This window comes from Peromyscus californicus, unplaced genomic scaffold (assembly GCF_007827085.1).
Source record: "Peromyscus californicus insignis strain IS unplaced genomic scaffold, ASM782708v3 Scaffold_21__1_contigs__length_65335640, whole genome shotgun sequence".
NCBI classification, from domain to species: Eukaryota; Metazoa; Chordata; class Mammalia; order Rodentia; family Cricetidae; genus Peromyscus; species Peromyscus californicus.
This window is the reverse complement of record NW_026294514.1, coordinates 58806782-58823188: the sequence shown is the minus strand read 5'-3', so window position 1 is coordinate 58823188 and position 16407 is coordinate 58806782. Positions and strand designations below refer to the sequence as shown.

Sequence of the window (16407 nt, the reverse complement as noted above, 5' to 3'; positions counted from 1 at the left end):
AAACTAAAGAGAAGCAGCGTGGAAGAGCATAGCTCAAGGTAACCAGAAACACAAAAGATCCCGGATACTAAAACAAAATCAGCCACCTGTATTTCCACTCTATTCAATATAGAAATAATAAAGGAATGAAGTATGAAGCAGTTTATCAACATACCCGTGTGTGTGTGTGTGTGTGTGTGTGTGTGTGTGTGTGTGTGTGTGCGCGTGTGTGCGTGTGTGTGTATTTGGAGGTCAGAGGTCAATCTCTGTTGTTTCTCAGAAGCTGTCCACGTTGTTTTTGAAACAGGGTCTCTCACTGGCCTGGAGCTCAGTAGGTAGGTAGGCTTGTTGGCCAGTGAGTGCCGGTGATCCACCTGTCCCTGCTCCCCCAGCACTAGGGGGCGCCACCATACCTGCCTCCTTGTCTGTGGGTTCCAGGGCTAGAAGTCAGATCCTCATGCTGACTCACCTATCTTCCCAGCCAGTAATCAAACTTCTTAAAGAAATCCTTCAGGGACAGGGGTGAGGGCACATGAGAGCATCTATGAACATAAAGAGCGCTCCTTGGCCCATGGCCAACATTGGCTATCTCACCCTACCACTCAGTGCTCACCACGCATGGTGGGGACTGAGGCATTATGGTCTATGGACAAGCCTAGTGTTGCATAGTTACAGAGTCAACGTCTAGCTACAATGACGTGTATCGAAAATCTCTGGAAATGCTGAAGAACTACATTTGTATTTGGTGTGAGCTGCATGGTTACAGAGTCAAAGTCCAGCTATATTGATGTGTATCGAAAATCTCTGGAAATGCTGAAGAAATACATTTGTGTTTGGTGTGAGTTCCCCAGGCTCCCAAAAGCACAATTAAGTGATCTGAGAGACATCTCCAGGCAATCTCTTCTGCAAGATCATGCTTGTGTGCGATGCTGGCATACTCCATAGCTTTTGGGACTGGAGTTCTGGAAGCATGTGGAATCTTCCAAGCTTTAGCAGAGGTGATGAGCACCAAGGAGAATGGGACTGGCATAGAGAGGGCTTTGGTCCATTTCTCATCAAGCACAGCCGCTGCTGAGGCACAGTGTGCCAAGAGCACTCAGGAGAATCTTAGTTGTGTGTAGGCGGCTGGTCTCTTGGTGCTCTGAGTTGCTGTGGTGTAGGAGAGGGGTGGGGGCACCCTGAAGGCAACGGCCCTTCTCATGGAAACACCCTGAGTCCACCAGTGAAGGCGGCAACAGCATTGGCGGAGGGTTAGCAGGAGCTGAGGCTAATGAAGGGCTGAGAACTGGGGGTGTGACTCACTCAGTGTTGACATCCCTTCACTGAGGCTGCTGCCATTGTCATTGTCATTGGCATTCCACAGTAGCAGAAAGCAGAAGCATCGGAAGAACCAGAAAAGGACGGCAATTCTGGAAGGCTGGAGTGGGCTAGCTTTGGCTATCCCGATCAAGGGTCCCAAGCACTAGACATCCAGCCTGTAGTAAAGGAGTCTGGGTAGGAGAAGTGCCCAGAATATTTCTCACAGGAACTGGAGCTTGCTGCTCCCTGGGTGTGGGGTCTGAGCTCTTTGAAATGAGTGTGTTTGAACAGCGTTGACCATGCGGTGGTTGCAAAGCCAAATTAGTTGTCTTGTTTCTTGCGTAGCTGAGACCCGGCCAGGAGCCTGTGGCTGGGCTTCTGGGTACAGGGCCAGTGCTTGGAGCTGAGCATCTGGGCAGGGGCAGTGCTGAGCACAGGGGTGGGGGTAGTGGGGGGAGCAGAGCTGAGCACAGGGAGGGCAGCCCTGACCTGCTGCGGTGTGTATGACGTCTGGAATTTTAAGGGAGCTAACGTGAGAGAGGAACCCCAAACCACAGGACTCCAAAGCTGGCTTCAGGTCCTAGCATTGGTGAGCACTCACGGCTGGACCCTGGTATTCAGAATGCGCAGACTCCGCAGCCTGCTGTGTATGAGCTCCTGGCTCTCTCCTGTTAGGAGGAGGAATCCTGGAGGCCTGGCCCACACACTTGCTCTCCTGTCCACACACAGGAAAATCAGGGCTCTGAGATGGTATCTTTCATAGGGCATGTGTCACCCAGGCTCAACTGGGGGCCACCTTTGTATAAAAAAATGCTAAAGAAACCAAGAAAATAAAATGAAAATCAGTGAGGCAGAGGACGAGCGAGAGCTGATCGTTTTCACTGACTTTTTCTGGACGAGGAGACCAGACACGAACTGGCTGAGCAATGCTGAGTGGTGGGTGATGTGTTTAAGAATGTCTCACGCTTACGTGACTACAGCTCCCCTAATGTGGGAAGTCTGTCTGGCTTTTCAGATGAAGGGCACCTGCAGACTTGAGGTGGTCGGTCCCCAAATCAGAAATGGATCCGGGGAGGTAATGACCAGTTATCAAAGCACTAACCAAAGATCCCCCACCCCTCCCCCGGTCTGGCTGGCAGGTCCATGCCCAGCCAGAGGCTGGGGAGTGAAGGACTGGATTGTAAGCGGCCTCCTGTTGACCACCTCTGCCAAGAGGACAGAGTTAGATTAAGGGAGGTGAACGAAACCAGAGCTGGGGATACGACAGTGTTTGCCGAGCAACCGTGAGGAGCTGAGTCTGGGAAAGCTAGGCTCAGTGGTCTACATCCACCCCAGTGCTGGGGAGGCAGAGACAGGGGGATGTGGGGAATTCATTATCTAGCCAGGCAAATCTGTGAGCTCCAGGTTCAACAAGATACCCTATCTCAAAAAATAAGGTGGAGTGTAATTGTGGGAGACACCAGAGGTCAATCTCTGCTCTCCACATGCCTGTGCACATACATGCACACATACAAGCATGTATACATGCATAACGCACATGTACAAAAATCTAAAAAAGTAAACCATGGGATGGTGGTACAATGAGTAAACAGATACGACTGTAGAACAGGATTCCATAATCAAAGCTCAACGAATCGAGCCAAACTCCTGAACAAATGAAGGCTGGATGAGGCTTGCCTGAGCGCATGGGCCAGTCCTCTAATGTGAGAGATGAAGAGGTAAATTGGCATCTGGGTGGCAAAAATCACCAGTAGATTCTCAGGTGTTTGCATGAAAGATGGCTGGGAACAATCTCTCGAGTCCCTGGTCCTACACCAGGGACTGTTCATCATCTGGAAATGGAACAAGCAAGCTTTCCAAGAGAGTGTCTGAGGATGACGCCTTCACCACCAGTTCAACTTAAAAGTCACCAGGTGAGACAGAGAGGCTCCAGGTTCCTCCAGTGAAAGGCCTGAGGACAGACCAATGCATGCAGTTCTCCTGCCAAAAATGCTTAACGTGGATAGAAGAGTGAAGAAACCATCAAAGAGACCCAACGGAGAGGGCCGTTTGTAAAGCAGCCCAGGCTCTTCGGGAAGCTGCATTGTGATTGGCTCAGAGAGGTGGGTGGGCTGCTTACAGTTGCTTTTGTAAGCTGCAGTTGTGATTGGGTCAGAGAGCTGGGTAGGCTGCTTACAGTTGATTTTGTTACCTGGAGTTGTCTAGAAAGAGGAAACCTCAATTGGAAAAAAGCCTCCATTGGACTGACCCATGGGCAAGCCTGAAGGGCATTTTCTTAGTGACTGATGGGGAAAGGCCCAGCCCATTATGGGTGGTGCCATCCCTGGGCTGGATTCTATCAGAAAGCAGGCTGAGCAAGCTACAGGGAGCAAGCCAGTAAGCAGCACTCCTCCATGGCCTCTGCATCAGCTCCTGTCTCTAGGTTCCTGTCTTGAGTTCCTGCTCTGACTTCCCTTAGTGATAGACTGTGATCTTGATGTGTAAGTCAAATAAATCCTTTCACCCCTAAGGTGCTTTTGCTCACGGTGTTTATCACAACTAAAGAAACTTAACTAAGACAGAAGTGATGGGTTCTAGACAGAAGGAGTCACAGGAGAATAGAGAGCATGCACACCCTCACCGGGATATGGGACAGAGAAAGACAAGCAGTTGTGACGGACACAATTCAGGACTGGTGAGACCGCATTCCAAGTGTACCTTAGGTAACAGTGTTAGTGTTAGAGTTAGTCTTCTGGGTGTGACTGCTCTTTGTGCTTATGTTAGAGACTGTCCTTGACCACCAGTTAAGTTTTCTTCACCCGAGTAAAATGCAACGTCTCCATCAGGGTGCAGAAGTGTGGGAAATTTAAACAGCATGTTCTTAGGTCATCATAGATATGTTTTTAATTTAAAAATCAACATATACCCTTAGTTGAATAGTCATTGCTGTCCCACCTCTGTCCTCCCAATGCTTCTGACCCCACTCAGAGTTCTCAGGAAGGAACACCCCGGGAAAGGGCTGTGCACCCCAGAAGTGCCAGAGGCAAGGCATCGACGCAAACGCATGAGCCATCCATTTCTTTACATCAGGTCATGCCAGAAGGGACCGGCCAAGCAGGGACTTCTGCTAACAGGTCGAGAAAACCAGCTTCTGCCATTCTAAGGGATTGGTTTTATTTAGGGAGGCCCCTTGGTTCACAGCACCCCCTTAGGTTGTTAAAATCAATTTACCAGCAGCCACCATGACCAGGCTTCTGTTTGGAAAGAGACACAAATGAAATGCATTTCTAGAACCTCGGAGTGTCATGTGACAGGTGCAGGCACTGTCCTCAGTGTACTTTACCAATGTAATCGGAGAGGTTGACCTTCAGAGCCTGGATCAGCAGGCCTTTTTCAACCAGTTCCTTGTACAGAGATTCGATGGTCCTGGGGAGGAAATACACTGTCTCTGTCATCAGCACACACTGACACACAAGACCACAACTGCTCTGAAGTATGCTTTCATATGTGCAAATAAATGCATTTTTGAAATGTTCTACAATTCGGGGATAAATTAGGCTTTTTGAAACTAGTATTTTTCAGCCAACCGTGCGGATACTGAGTATTTCCTATTAATAAGAATGGTATTTGTGGGTGTCTGAGACCTGCTATGACTCCATCAGTCTTTATGATGGTCCAAATATGAGTTAGAAATTACCCGATCATAGTAATATAATGTTCCTAGAATTTTATTTTCAGTTAGCATCTGTGAGCCCATAGATCATTAGCCTTTGTGAAATTTCTGCTTAACTTGATAGTATAGTGGCTTAACATCTACAAGGAGCAAGAGTGGCTTATACTGGAGATAATTCTGTGTGTGTGTGTGTGTGTGTGTGTGTGTGTGTGTGTGTGTGTGTGTGTGTGTACTTGTGTGTATATGTGTGTAGGCCAGAGGTTGATGTGGTTGTCTGGAGCTTCACAGGATGACCATCTTTCATCTTTTCAGTACTGAAGTTGTTGTTGTTGGGGTTTTTTTTGTTTTGTTTTGTTTTGTTTTTTAACATAGCCCCTGGCTGTCTGGAACTCACCATGTAGATCACGCTAGCTTTAGACTCATAGAGTTCCATTTGCCTCTCCCTCCTGAGTGCTGGGATCAGAGCGTGTGCCACCGTGCCCAGTCTGAAGATAATTCTTTTTGTGTTTTGTTTGCAACAGTGTCTCACTATGTATCTCTGGTTGTCCTGGAACTCACTATGTAGACCAGGCTGGTCTTGAACTCACAAAGATCTGCCTACCCTTGCCTCCTGAGTATTGGGACTGTGCCGCCACTCCTGGCTGAAGACAATTCTTATATGGAAGACAAATCATCCAAAGCTGTGTTTATGTTAGGTGGGTGTAGTTCTCTGTGTTATACATACACACCAAAACAACAACAAAAATATTCTCAAAAAGGAGCTTGGCACACAGGATGAGGATAATTTATAACTCCCCGTGTGACACAGCTAAGAGTCATCGAAGAAAGGAGTCTCAGTTGAGGGGTAATCTAGATCAGACTGGCCTGTGGGGATTGTCTTTATCATTAATTGACACAGGAGAGTCCAGGCCACTGTGGGCAGCACCATTCCTTAGGCAGGCGGTCCTGGACTACATCTGAAAGCTACCTAAGCATGAGCCAGTGAAGGAACCAGCTAGCAATCAGCATCCTCAACAGTTCCTGCTGGACTCCTTGACTGTAAGGGACATCTTTGGCTGGAGCTAATACTCTGTGGACTACCAAGCAGGCTCACCTTCAAGTTCCCATCCTGACTTCCCTCAATGATGGACAGTGACCTGGAGTTTTAGCTAGAACAGCCCTCCCCTTTCCTAAACTGATTTCCATCAGTGTTCTTAGCACAATATCAGAAAGGAAACTATAACAAACTGCTTCTAACTTGTTTGTGACAGATTCAAGTGCAAGGAAGCATCCCAGAACACCTTCAGCATCCCAGCAGTCATTGTGGGGGAGTCACATCTGCGGCCATGCTAGTCAGCACCATTGCATTTGGTGATGCTTCAAATGCAAAGGGACGTGGATGAAACCTTTAACTAGGAGGGAGCAGGGGCGTGTCGGGGGGGGGGGGGTCCCAGTGTTTGCTCTTGGTTTCTTATTACTTCACTCTGCTTTGGAACTAAGGCAAAAACAAAGGAGGAAAACACTATATAAAAACAGTGGCTCAGCCGGGCGGTGGTGGCGCACGCCTTTAATCCCAGCACTCGGGAGGCAGAGCCAGGCGGATCTCTGTGAGTTCGAGGCCAGCCTGGTCTCCAAAGCGAGTTCCAGGAAAGGCGCAAAGCTACACAGAGAAACCCTGTCTCGAAAAACCAAAAAAAAAAAAAAAAAAAAAAAAAAACAGTGGCTCTATGTGTCCACCTGGCCAGACCCACCTCAAAATGATCATGTATCGTGTATCTCTGTCCTGGACAGTTTCAGCATTATGCAATGACAGATGTCTGTCTTTCCATGAATGAGTATACCAGAGTCTCAAAATGTACCCTAGGACACTTGTAGGCAGGCACCAAGCAGCCAAACAGTGTAAGGGGTTACACTGTTTGCATGCACCAGCTGTGGGGTACTGTGCCTCAGAGGTGACTGCAGAGGGGCTTGCAAAGAACTCAGACAGGCTTCTTTCCCCATGGATATCATTCACGTCTACTATGAGCAAAGCCCACAGTAAGAGAAGGATGCTTCACAATGATGCCTGGCCTCCAATCCGCAGACGTTAACTGAACTTCCTGACAATGTGATGCATGCCTGCATGCCCACACTCGAAGTTTACAAAAACAGAAGCATTTGAAGCCATCTATTAGCACTGGAGTTGGACTAATGAAACTCAGGATTGCCGACATCGCTTGGAGACTCGGCTACATTACATCTTTGGACTGACTCCCTCAGCAAGCAGGAAGTAGTGCACAGGGCACAGGATGAGGCTATAAAGGAAGTGAGGTTCCCTCTGCCCAGAAGGAACTCAGTTTGCATGTTCTGAGGTCTCATGATGTAATTTTCTCAGCCATTTTTTAACAAGCACCACCCCCTGACTCCCATGTAAATACTAGAATTTTTCAAAGTTACAGAAACTTGGATGTGATGGGCAGCTTTACCTCCAGGCAAGTGGTCCTGTTGGGCATTTTCCTTCCACCTGGAGTCTATACAGGGCTTCCTCTTGTGCCTACCACTCCCCACACTCTGTCTAGGAGGGACGTGGTAGGGCTGAGAGGGGCTGCCTCACCTCAGCCTGCTCTGGGATTCGGGCTGCATCTCTGCATTTCTTATTTGCTCTTCTGTTGGCTCTCTGCATCTGTCACCCCCAGAACAAGCCCAGGCCTCACCTGTCAGCTGTCAGGTCTTTGTCCTTCTTCCCCCGTTTCCCTTTCTTCTTGCCTTTCTTTCCTTTACCTTGCTGAAAGAAAGTGGGAAGGAGCAACGTTTTCATAAAAAAACGAGCAAGCGGGTGACTCCCGGAGGCGCCTTCTCGCCTTTGAATTGCTTTTGCATCTTCGACAAAAGATTAGTTGTGTCTGTTTGTGCGCAGGGCTGCCTGGGCCCTCTGTCCTGCTGCATCTACATCCACCTGCCTGTCAGTCTGTATGTTTGTGTTCTCTTATGTACAGTATAGTGTTGACTAACATAGCTGTGCGGCATAGAGGTAAATTCTTTCTATACCTAATTTGTTAACAGGTTTTTTTTTTTCACAGTAGAATATTGAACTATGTCATATACCTTCCCATTTCTGAAAGGACATAGAACAAGGTAATTGATCGCAACCATGAATGACTCAGGCTTTTCAACTCCATTCCGTCAATGTGGTGGGGCACAGGGACCTATCTGTGCATGTCGAACCATCCTTGCATTGCACGGTCCTGGGGCAAAATCCATCTAAATGCTGCCAAACTCAGTTTGCTAGTGTTTTGTTGAAGCTATGTGTCCCCCTGTTAGCCAGGAATATTGACACCTAGCTTTCTTTTATTTTGATGTCTTTATCTGGTTTTGGTTTCAGGGTGCCAGAGGGCTCATAAAAGAACTTAGAAGTCTTTCCTCTTCTATTATTGTTGGATTTCTTTTCTAACTTTTCTTTTTCTCTTTCACTTTCTCTGGAAGCCAGACTGTGACACCCAAGACATTCATTTAGTCTTGGGGACCAATCCCCATAGGAGCTAGACTTAACAATTAGTCCATACAATAATATACATTGAGGTTTGCTCTGAGCCAGAGAGGGTCACTTATGTCTACACATTCCTACATTCATGGCCCTTAGGTATAAGAAAGACATTAACATGGTGTCACCAGCAAATATAACACCCACCAGTTATAAAGCACAAGGAAGACACAGAGTGCCATTCATAGGCAAAGAAACAAGAGCCACTTTGGGGTTTCCAAAGGCCCCCTGAGGTAGACTGTTGTCTGTTCCTGAGATACAGAGAGGCCATTGGAGAGTGTGAATGGGGAGTGTCCAAATCAGACTTGTATTTAGGAAGGACCACTCAGGATGTTGGATAATCTCTGACCAAGTTGCCATCTCCAGAAAGTACAGGAAACTGCCATGGGCTATCCTTTTTTGAGTTCCATCCCTGACCAAGTTGCCATCTCCAGAAAGTGCAGGAAACTGCCATGGGCTATCCTTTTTTGAGTCCCATCCCTGGCTAGTGGTTTCCCTACGAGACTCCTCATAATTGATTATCTTTTAGCTTGCCTTGAAGTTCACCCCTAGGTCACCTGGACTGGGACTGGGCTGTGAAAACTCTTCTAGCTACACAATCACTAACAATCCCTTGAGAGCACCTGACAGCGCTGTGACATGGTGGCATCTTGTAGATGCCAGGTTGCAAGGAACAAGGAGAGAAGTCTGAAGAGGGAAGGAAGGAAGCAAGGCTGGTACGGCTTCAGGCTTGGCTGGTGAGGAGGAGAATGCCTGCCATCTGACAGGGGGTCACAGCCACCTCCGAAATACGTTTCCCATGGTGATCAGCTTAGTTTCTGTGTCTAGTCATGAACACACCCCCTTTTCATAGATGAAAACACACATGGAGTTTAACAGTGGCATCAGGAGATGTCCTTGGAAAGGAGAGGGGACTGCATCAGGCCACCATGTTGTGTCTTCAGAACAGCGCTCTGAGGGACAATTTAAATGACTTCAGAGTTAAGCTATATGTTCAGCACAAGATGGACTAAGATAGCTATCCAAAGGCCATGAGTCCCCTGAGATGCCAAGACTCAACACAGTGCCACTGAGCTCACGAGCCACAGGCCGGTGGCTTAGTGTCTCTAAACCTCATGTTTCTTCTGTCTTTGACAACACAGCCAGGGGAGTCTTGGATTTCTTCTTTTGAGCATTCTGGCCCAGTGGCTGGGCTGTCTGTGGGATGAAGGTGGACACAGGAGGCTAAAGGAATGAGCTGCACATGCTTCAGTCTGACTGTTGCAGACCACCACGGGATGGATTTGTGGCAATTCGAGTTGACCCACCCAGTTCCTTTCAGCCTGACTCTCGCCCTCATAAACCCTGCTCTCTGTCAATGGCTTCCACTACAAACTGACCTACAGGAGCATATGGGGGCAGAGGGATCGGGGCACTTGCTGTGGCCCCCCAGATAGCACTCATCCTGTGTAGGGTGTTAATGGGTGGTCCTGGGGAGGAGCCTCTTAGAAGGTGAGGGGGCCAAACCACCAAACACTGAGTGCTGAATAGTGAAATCAGCAAAAGGGGGAAGCTTGATGTCTTAGTCAGTATTCTATTGCTGGAAGAGACACCATGACCAAGGCAACTCTTATAACAGAAAGCATCTAATTGGGGCTTGCTTATAGTTTCAGGGGTTTAGTCCATTTTCATGGTGGGGAGCATGTTGGCATGCAGGCAGACATGATGCTGGAGAAGGAGCTGAAAGTTCTACATCCAGATCCACAGGCAGCAGGAGAAGAGAGAGCCACTGGGCTTGGGTGGCCTTCTGAAACCTCAAATCCCACCCCCCTAGTGACATACTTTCTCCAACAAGGCCACACCTCCTAATCCTTCCCAAGCAGCACCACTCCTTGATGACCAAGTATTCAAATATATGAGCCTATGGGGGGCATTCTTATTCAAACCACCATGTTTGATGTGGGGCATCTTGGGTACAACCAGCTACAGGGCAGGCCCTGCTGTCCGTGGCCGACTCTGTTGCCCATGCGTGTTTAATACCCACCTTCTTCCCTTTCTTTCCCCGGGCTGGGTGTTCTATCTCTTTGTTCACAGCCAGTTTAAGGTTTCTCAGCTCTTGTCTCATCAACTCATCAACCTAGGAGAAAATGCAAAGTACATACACCGCTTTCAGGTGACTTCACATGCCTTGTGTCTCCTTGGGGTAAATTCTCAGATTGCTTACCGATTTGAAAATTGTAAAAAGTGTAATCGTGGCAGCAAATGGCTTTTTTTTTTTCTGCTGGAGGCAAGTGTAGGCATACCTGAACTCTTATCTCAAACTCTAATTCCTTCCGTTTCTCCTCCTTGATCATTTCTGGGTCATAGTCCTGAGGGAAATTCCAAGATTCATCTTTATTCATCCATGTGTCTGTGTTCCACAAGGACAGAGAAAAAGGAAATGAAAAAAAAATTAAGTTCAACATCTAGGTTAATGAGGGCTGTTATTGTAATCTCAACACACATGAATCTGTCCGGTTTCTAGAAAGGAAGTTTGAATAGAGAAGCTAGAGAATGAGAGGGTTCATAGACCTGCCATATAATATCCTAAAAAAGGAGAGAAAAATGGAATGTGGAAACATGAAGTAAAGATATGGGAGTAGTTGGTTTTGTCAATTTAACACAGCCTAGAATCTGCTGAGGAGAGGTCTGAGGAATTGTCTAGATCAGGAATTGTGATGCGCCATTTTGGGAGGCCTGAGCCAAGAGCCCTTGGGACAGGATAGCTTCAGGGAGACATGGACACAAAGGTCTAGTGTCTAAAGAGTGGGTCAGGTCTGCAAGCTATAGACATTAACCCTGTGGCCATGTGGTCACTTACAGAAAAGCAATGGATGGCACCATGCACCAGTGAGGTGGGCCTACTTTAATGGATGTCACCATGCAGAAGTGAGGTGGGTACACATTAATGGATGTCACCATGCAGAAGTGAGGTGGGCCCCTTTACTTCCTAGACAAGCTCTGAGGTCAGCAGATGTTAGCTGGAGCAGAGCCTGGATGGACTCCAACAAAGTCTAGCAGGGATCCTCACTCACCTCACCTATGTCCTGCCTGAGAAAGATGTGAGTTGAGCTGGGTGAGTGTATCACAATCCCCACTTTACCACACCATACGCTACACCACCACGATCTATGGGTAAGCCTGTGGGTGATGTCAGAGGTGAGACCAGGGCTTGAAAATGCAGGATGTGGACTTGCAAGAAACAGAGAAAAAACAGATTTCACACTGGTACATTTTTCATAGACCCAATTCTTCCATGTGTCCTCCCCTAGACAGGGCAGCTGCATGAGAAGTGTCTTAATGACTGGGTCCAGAGCACAGGACGGATGTCAGGGTGCTCCCCACCCTGGCGGATGAAAAGCACCACTGGAGGGACTGTAGTTTGAAGGTAATGAAAGAGTTGGGGCTGAATTTCAAGGTATGTCATTATCTGGTCTGGCAGGGGACAAGCCTGGAAAAAGGGGGTACCTTGCATGGGTAGACAATGCTTCTATCAGAAGACATATTTTATAAAATGAAAATCCCAGTGTCGGGTGTGGGATAGTTTCCTATAAGAAGCTGTTGGTCAATGAACCTCCAGAGACTCCTGAAAGCAACCCAGGCTATGACAAATATTTTTGGTTGCCCATCAAAACCATATGGGAAGACTCTATTGCTAAAGACATACAGAAATGAAGCTAGAGTTGATCAGGAAGCTTCCTCCATGCTGTCTAGCTTACATAGAGCTAGAAGGTGCTATGCCGTTGCTGGGGGGCTACCCACCCCACCCCCACATTTCCCCAGAGTGCTCTTGAGTAGGAGCAGCAGGAAATATTAGACAGAAGGGTTAGAGGCGAAGATAAAGATAGAAAATACAAGATAGCCCCAAGAGGGCCTGGAACCTATCCCAATGGGCCCTGACTATCTCTGCCTTAGGGTATTTACAGGAATGCCAAGGGGTGGAGCAAAAGACCCCTCCCCAGCACAGCCAAGTGCAGAGCATCTCAGACACCTGCACTCAGGCCCGTGGTCCAATCATCCTCTCGATGCAGACCTGCTGGATAAAGCCACTAGGAACCTGAAAATGGGCTCCCACAGGGAAGAAAAGTCATATGTGGTCTCACCCACAGCTGGACCCTGCAAGCTACAAGGCAAGATGTGCCTGCCCACTGGTGCAGCAGTGGCATTAACTGTCGTGGGACAACCAATCACTTTCTGATTGGATTTGAGGCCTGCGCGACAGGAGGGAATTCACGCCTGGAACTGTAAACCTGGTCAAAACCCAGGGCTGTGGAAGTCACAGACCATAATGGGGAACCCGCTACTGTTGTCTTGATAAACGGGCATGTTGTCAGACCGTCTTCTAAATATTTATGTCTGTACCCACAGATTAGTGCTAGCCTTCACCCTGGTCAGAGAAGCTTCTGTCTGAAACGGGCAGCTGCTCAGCCCTCAGCAGGGTCACTGGATCAGTCTTACCCAGGCGCAGCGAAGGTTATGGCGAACGTTATGGGAAAAGGGGAGGAAAGAATGTGAGAGCAGGAAGATGGGGAGGAGAGCCAGGAAATGCTGGCTTCCAGATGTGGCACGGCCATGGCACCCATGACCTCACAGCAGCTGTGTTCACCGGCACAGGAGCTGCACAAGATCAAGCCAGTCAGCATTTCAACACGGGTGGGGAAGGGGCTCATTAATCCCTACCCCAGCTAAGGAGCTATTGGCAGTTGATGGCTGCTTTGGTGGGGTGTCATTTTGTGGGGGGTCCTACTGCTGTGGAAACCCATGCTCTGGTGGATGGTCCCCCCACCGTGTATGTGTGGGAAGCACTAATTGAATGCTGTAAATCTTGAGGGGAAATAAAAAGAGAGGACGTGACGGTTGGAGGGGGCATCCTGAGGGGGGTTTAGGGAGAGTGGGAGAGGCGAGCTGGCGATGGATATGATCAAAATACATTGTATACATATATTAAAATTGTCAAAGAATAAATAAAAATATTCTTAATAAGCTCATTTCCCGAAATACACATTATTCTAACATCTAGAATAGTCTAAATGTAGGGCTGACAGATGGTTCTTTTTTTGAGACAGGGTCTCACTATACAGTCCAACTGGCCTTGACCTAGAGGTCTCCTATTTTATGACAGGATTATGGGTATTCCCTGCCATGCCTGGCTCACTGGCTTCTTTCTCTGTGTTAAAAAAACCAAAACAAAACAAAAAAAACCTTACGTTGTTTCCCGCTCCTCCCGACAACAGCAAAAAGAGCTTCAGTGTGTTACAAAGTGCCGTTTACTTTTGCTAACTACCTGACATGTTTCCGCCTTGCAGGATTGGTAAGTTTTCAGCCGCTGCAAGTTTCCCTCCTACATTAAGACATCAGAGCAGAGTGGCTTCGCTATTTACAGGGACCCACTTCTCGGCGCTAGAGAGGCTCCCCAGACTCTGAGAACAAGACGTTCCGTCGTAGAAGGAGCACGGAATACTTAACAGGGAGGTAACAGCGGCTCCAGCATTCCTGCCACAGTCGCAGGAACAAGTCCACACGCTGGAGCCGCAGCTAAGCTTGCTTTGTAACACAGCTCCTCACAAGGAGCCCTCTGATCTCCCCTCCAGAAGGTCTCAATGGGCTGATTTTTTTTTCCTTCAAAATGTTGCTTTCTCATGACACTTCTGAACAGGGCACTTTTCAATCCCTTTAGGAATTTCATGGGCGTTTGTAAATGCAGGAAGCTCTTTGGGACCCTCAGAGGGTACTTGTTGCCTCGCTCTCCTGCAGCCAGAAAGAGCTTTTTATCCCCGGACTGTGAAAAGCAGGCCAGAGCCCTTTCACATGGAGGGGAAGGGAGGGCGGTTCGGTGAGGAGGGGCGGAGGGGGCTTAATCTTAGTGATTAAAATGCTAATACGTTATTTGAGAAGGCAAACCTTTAGTTTTAATGAAAAGGAATCTAAGATGAAGAGATTTCTATTTAAGTTACTGAAGACCTGGAAGATGACAGCCAAAGCCTCCAACTAGAAGACACTTTGCAGCTTCTCCCTACTTCGTAGACTTCCTGGAAACAGGCTATGCCCAATAGGTGGTGGTGAAGGCTGGAGGTGGTGATCTTGCTGGAGCTTGCAAGATCTGGCTTTCCATGGGAATGCCAAATCTACCCCCAAATTCATTTTTTCTTTTTGTCAAAAAAGAAGCGCTTGCATGGTGCTCACAAGTGTTAAAAGACCGCGAAAATGAAACTCTTGCGCCATCTGCCTCTGGCTCACACAGTCTGATGAATTCATTTCTGTGTTCATTCACTCAAGAAGGAAGTCAATTCTGTGTTAATTATGATGCAGCTGAGTTGATGAGTCTCAGACCAAGGCCTTGCTTCCAGAGCAACTAGGTGACAGGTCTTGTCCTCTGGGACTTGGGTCCCACTGCAGGTGTGTGTGTGTGTGTGTGTGTGTGTGTGTGTGTGTGTGTGTGTGTGTGAAGCCACACACCCATTGCTTGGCATCTGAGCTGAGTATAAAGGGACAAGGTGGGTGCAGGTGGGGAGGAGACCACCACTCTGCTGAGGCCCCCAGAGGGGCTTTTCCTGGCGCAAGGCCTGGGGGGGACAAGCATTGTGAGCAAGGAGAGAAGACAGCACACAGCTGCTGTGAGAGTGTTCCGGGCCTGCTAAGGGAAGAGAGGTGTCAGTAGGGCTGAAGATGTGGTCTCCGGAGCTCCTTCAGCTGGTAAATGTATTGCTCTCTCAGGCCTGCGTTGGGCGCCCCTGGGTTCCTTAGGATGTTCAGAGTTTCTGAGAGCCTGGTGTGACAAGGGAGGATTTCCTCCCCCAATGTCTTCCTCTGCCCTCCTCCTCTCTGCACACTTGTATGAAAGGGGAAGGGGGAGTCAGGCCTTCCAAATTCTGAGGGTAAATATGTGCACACAACCCCTTACACCTGGAAGCCCTTCCTGCTGAGGACATCTTGGATGATGATGCCACCAAAGTGAGGGAGAGAAGAGAAGACGAGAGTGTGGCTGGCAGCGAGCAGAGATCAGGGAGGGCCTATGATGGTTGCAAAGACATGGAGGGCTCCCGGGGGAGGGTGCGGGACAGAATGAACATGGCATTCCTCGGCTCCTCTGTGTGGAAACCATCCTGAAGGCTGGTGGGAGACAGCGAACACACAGCACAAACAGGGCGGTAAAAAGGCCAAAAGACGTGACTGTCTTGCCAGTTATCATTCTTGTACACACACACACACACACACACACACACACACACACACACACACACACGCGTCAGTGGGACCCCAGTCAGGCCTGGACTTGCAGAGTGGATTCCTGAAGGTCCTGACTGCTCAGGGCGCATGCCTGCTTTCATCCTAAACTCACACAACTACGCAGCTTGGTCCCTCCCCATCTGGGGTCTTGCAGGCAGGTGGATGGGTGACATCATTTTTGGACCTCCAGATCAATATCGCATCCAGCACGGTTTGCTGAGCGAATATGTGAGTGGATGGAGGTTTTTTGATGGCAACTGTTCCGTTCCACTGTAAGTAAAGGTTTGGATGAGTTCTCAAACTTGAAAGATGGTGGGCTTCCCAATGGCCCTTTCTGACAAGGGCAAGGACTGTGTTCATTGCCTGCTTCCTATGAAGATGGAATGACTTGGGCACAAAAAACATCTGTCTTTGCATGTTTTGGGCACCTGGTAAATGTTAGTTGGTTCCTTTGGTTTCCTTCTTCGTCAGTGGACTCAGGTGCCATATGCTAACAGTGTCATGGGCACCTCTGGCTTCCCCCAGAGCACCCTAAATGTCCCTGCCACTAGTGGTCTGTAGGAGGGTACCTGTTAGAATGTATTTAGTTAGCATAGTGAACCTGTACTATAGTGAAATTGTTGATAAAGGTATAACCCAATTTACTGGGATGAACGCCTTGAATCAATATTAAATATATACATAGATACCTGTCTGTCTGTCTATTTCTTTCTATCTGTCTGTCTATTTATCT

The 16407-nt window shown here is 48.2% G+C and overlaps 1 protein-coding gene across 3 annotated transcripts in view; it reads right to left on the bottom strand.

The window, feature by feature from the left end:
* Nucleotides 1-16407, bottom strand: part of Iqca1 (IQ motif containing with AAA domain 1) — a 131831-nt gene that overhangs the window by 43562 nt on the left and 71862 nt on the right. For all 3 annotated transcript variants that reach the window (XM_052750458.1, XM_052750457.1, XM_052750456.1), the window contains 4 exons: nt 10712-10818; nt 10453-10545; nt 7603-7673; nt 4601-4683 (listed from right to left, as the gene is read on the bottom strand). In XM_052750458.1, coding sequence (XP_052606418.1) covers nt 4601-4683; nt 7603-7673; nt 10453-10545; nt 10712-10818 — 354 coding nt within the window. The remainder of the gene's footprint in view (nt 1-4600; nt 4684-7602; nt 7674-10452; nt 10546-10711; nt 10819-16407) is intronic.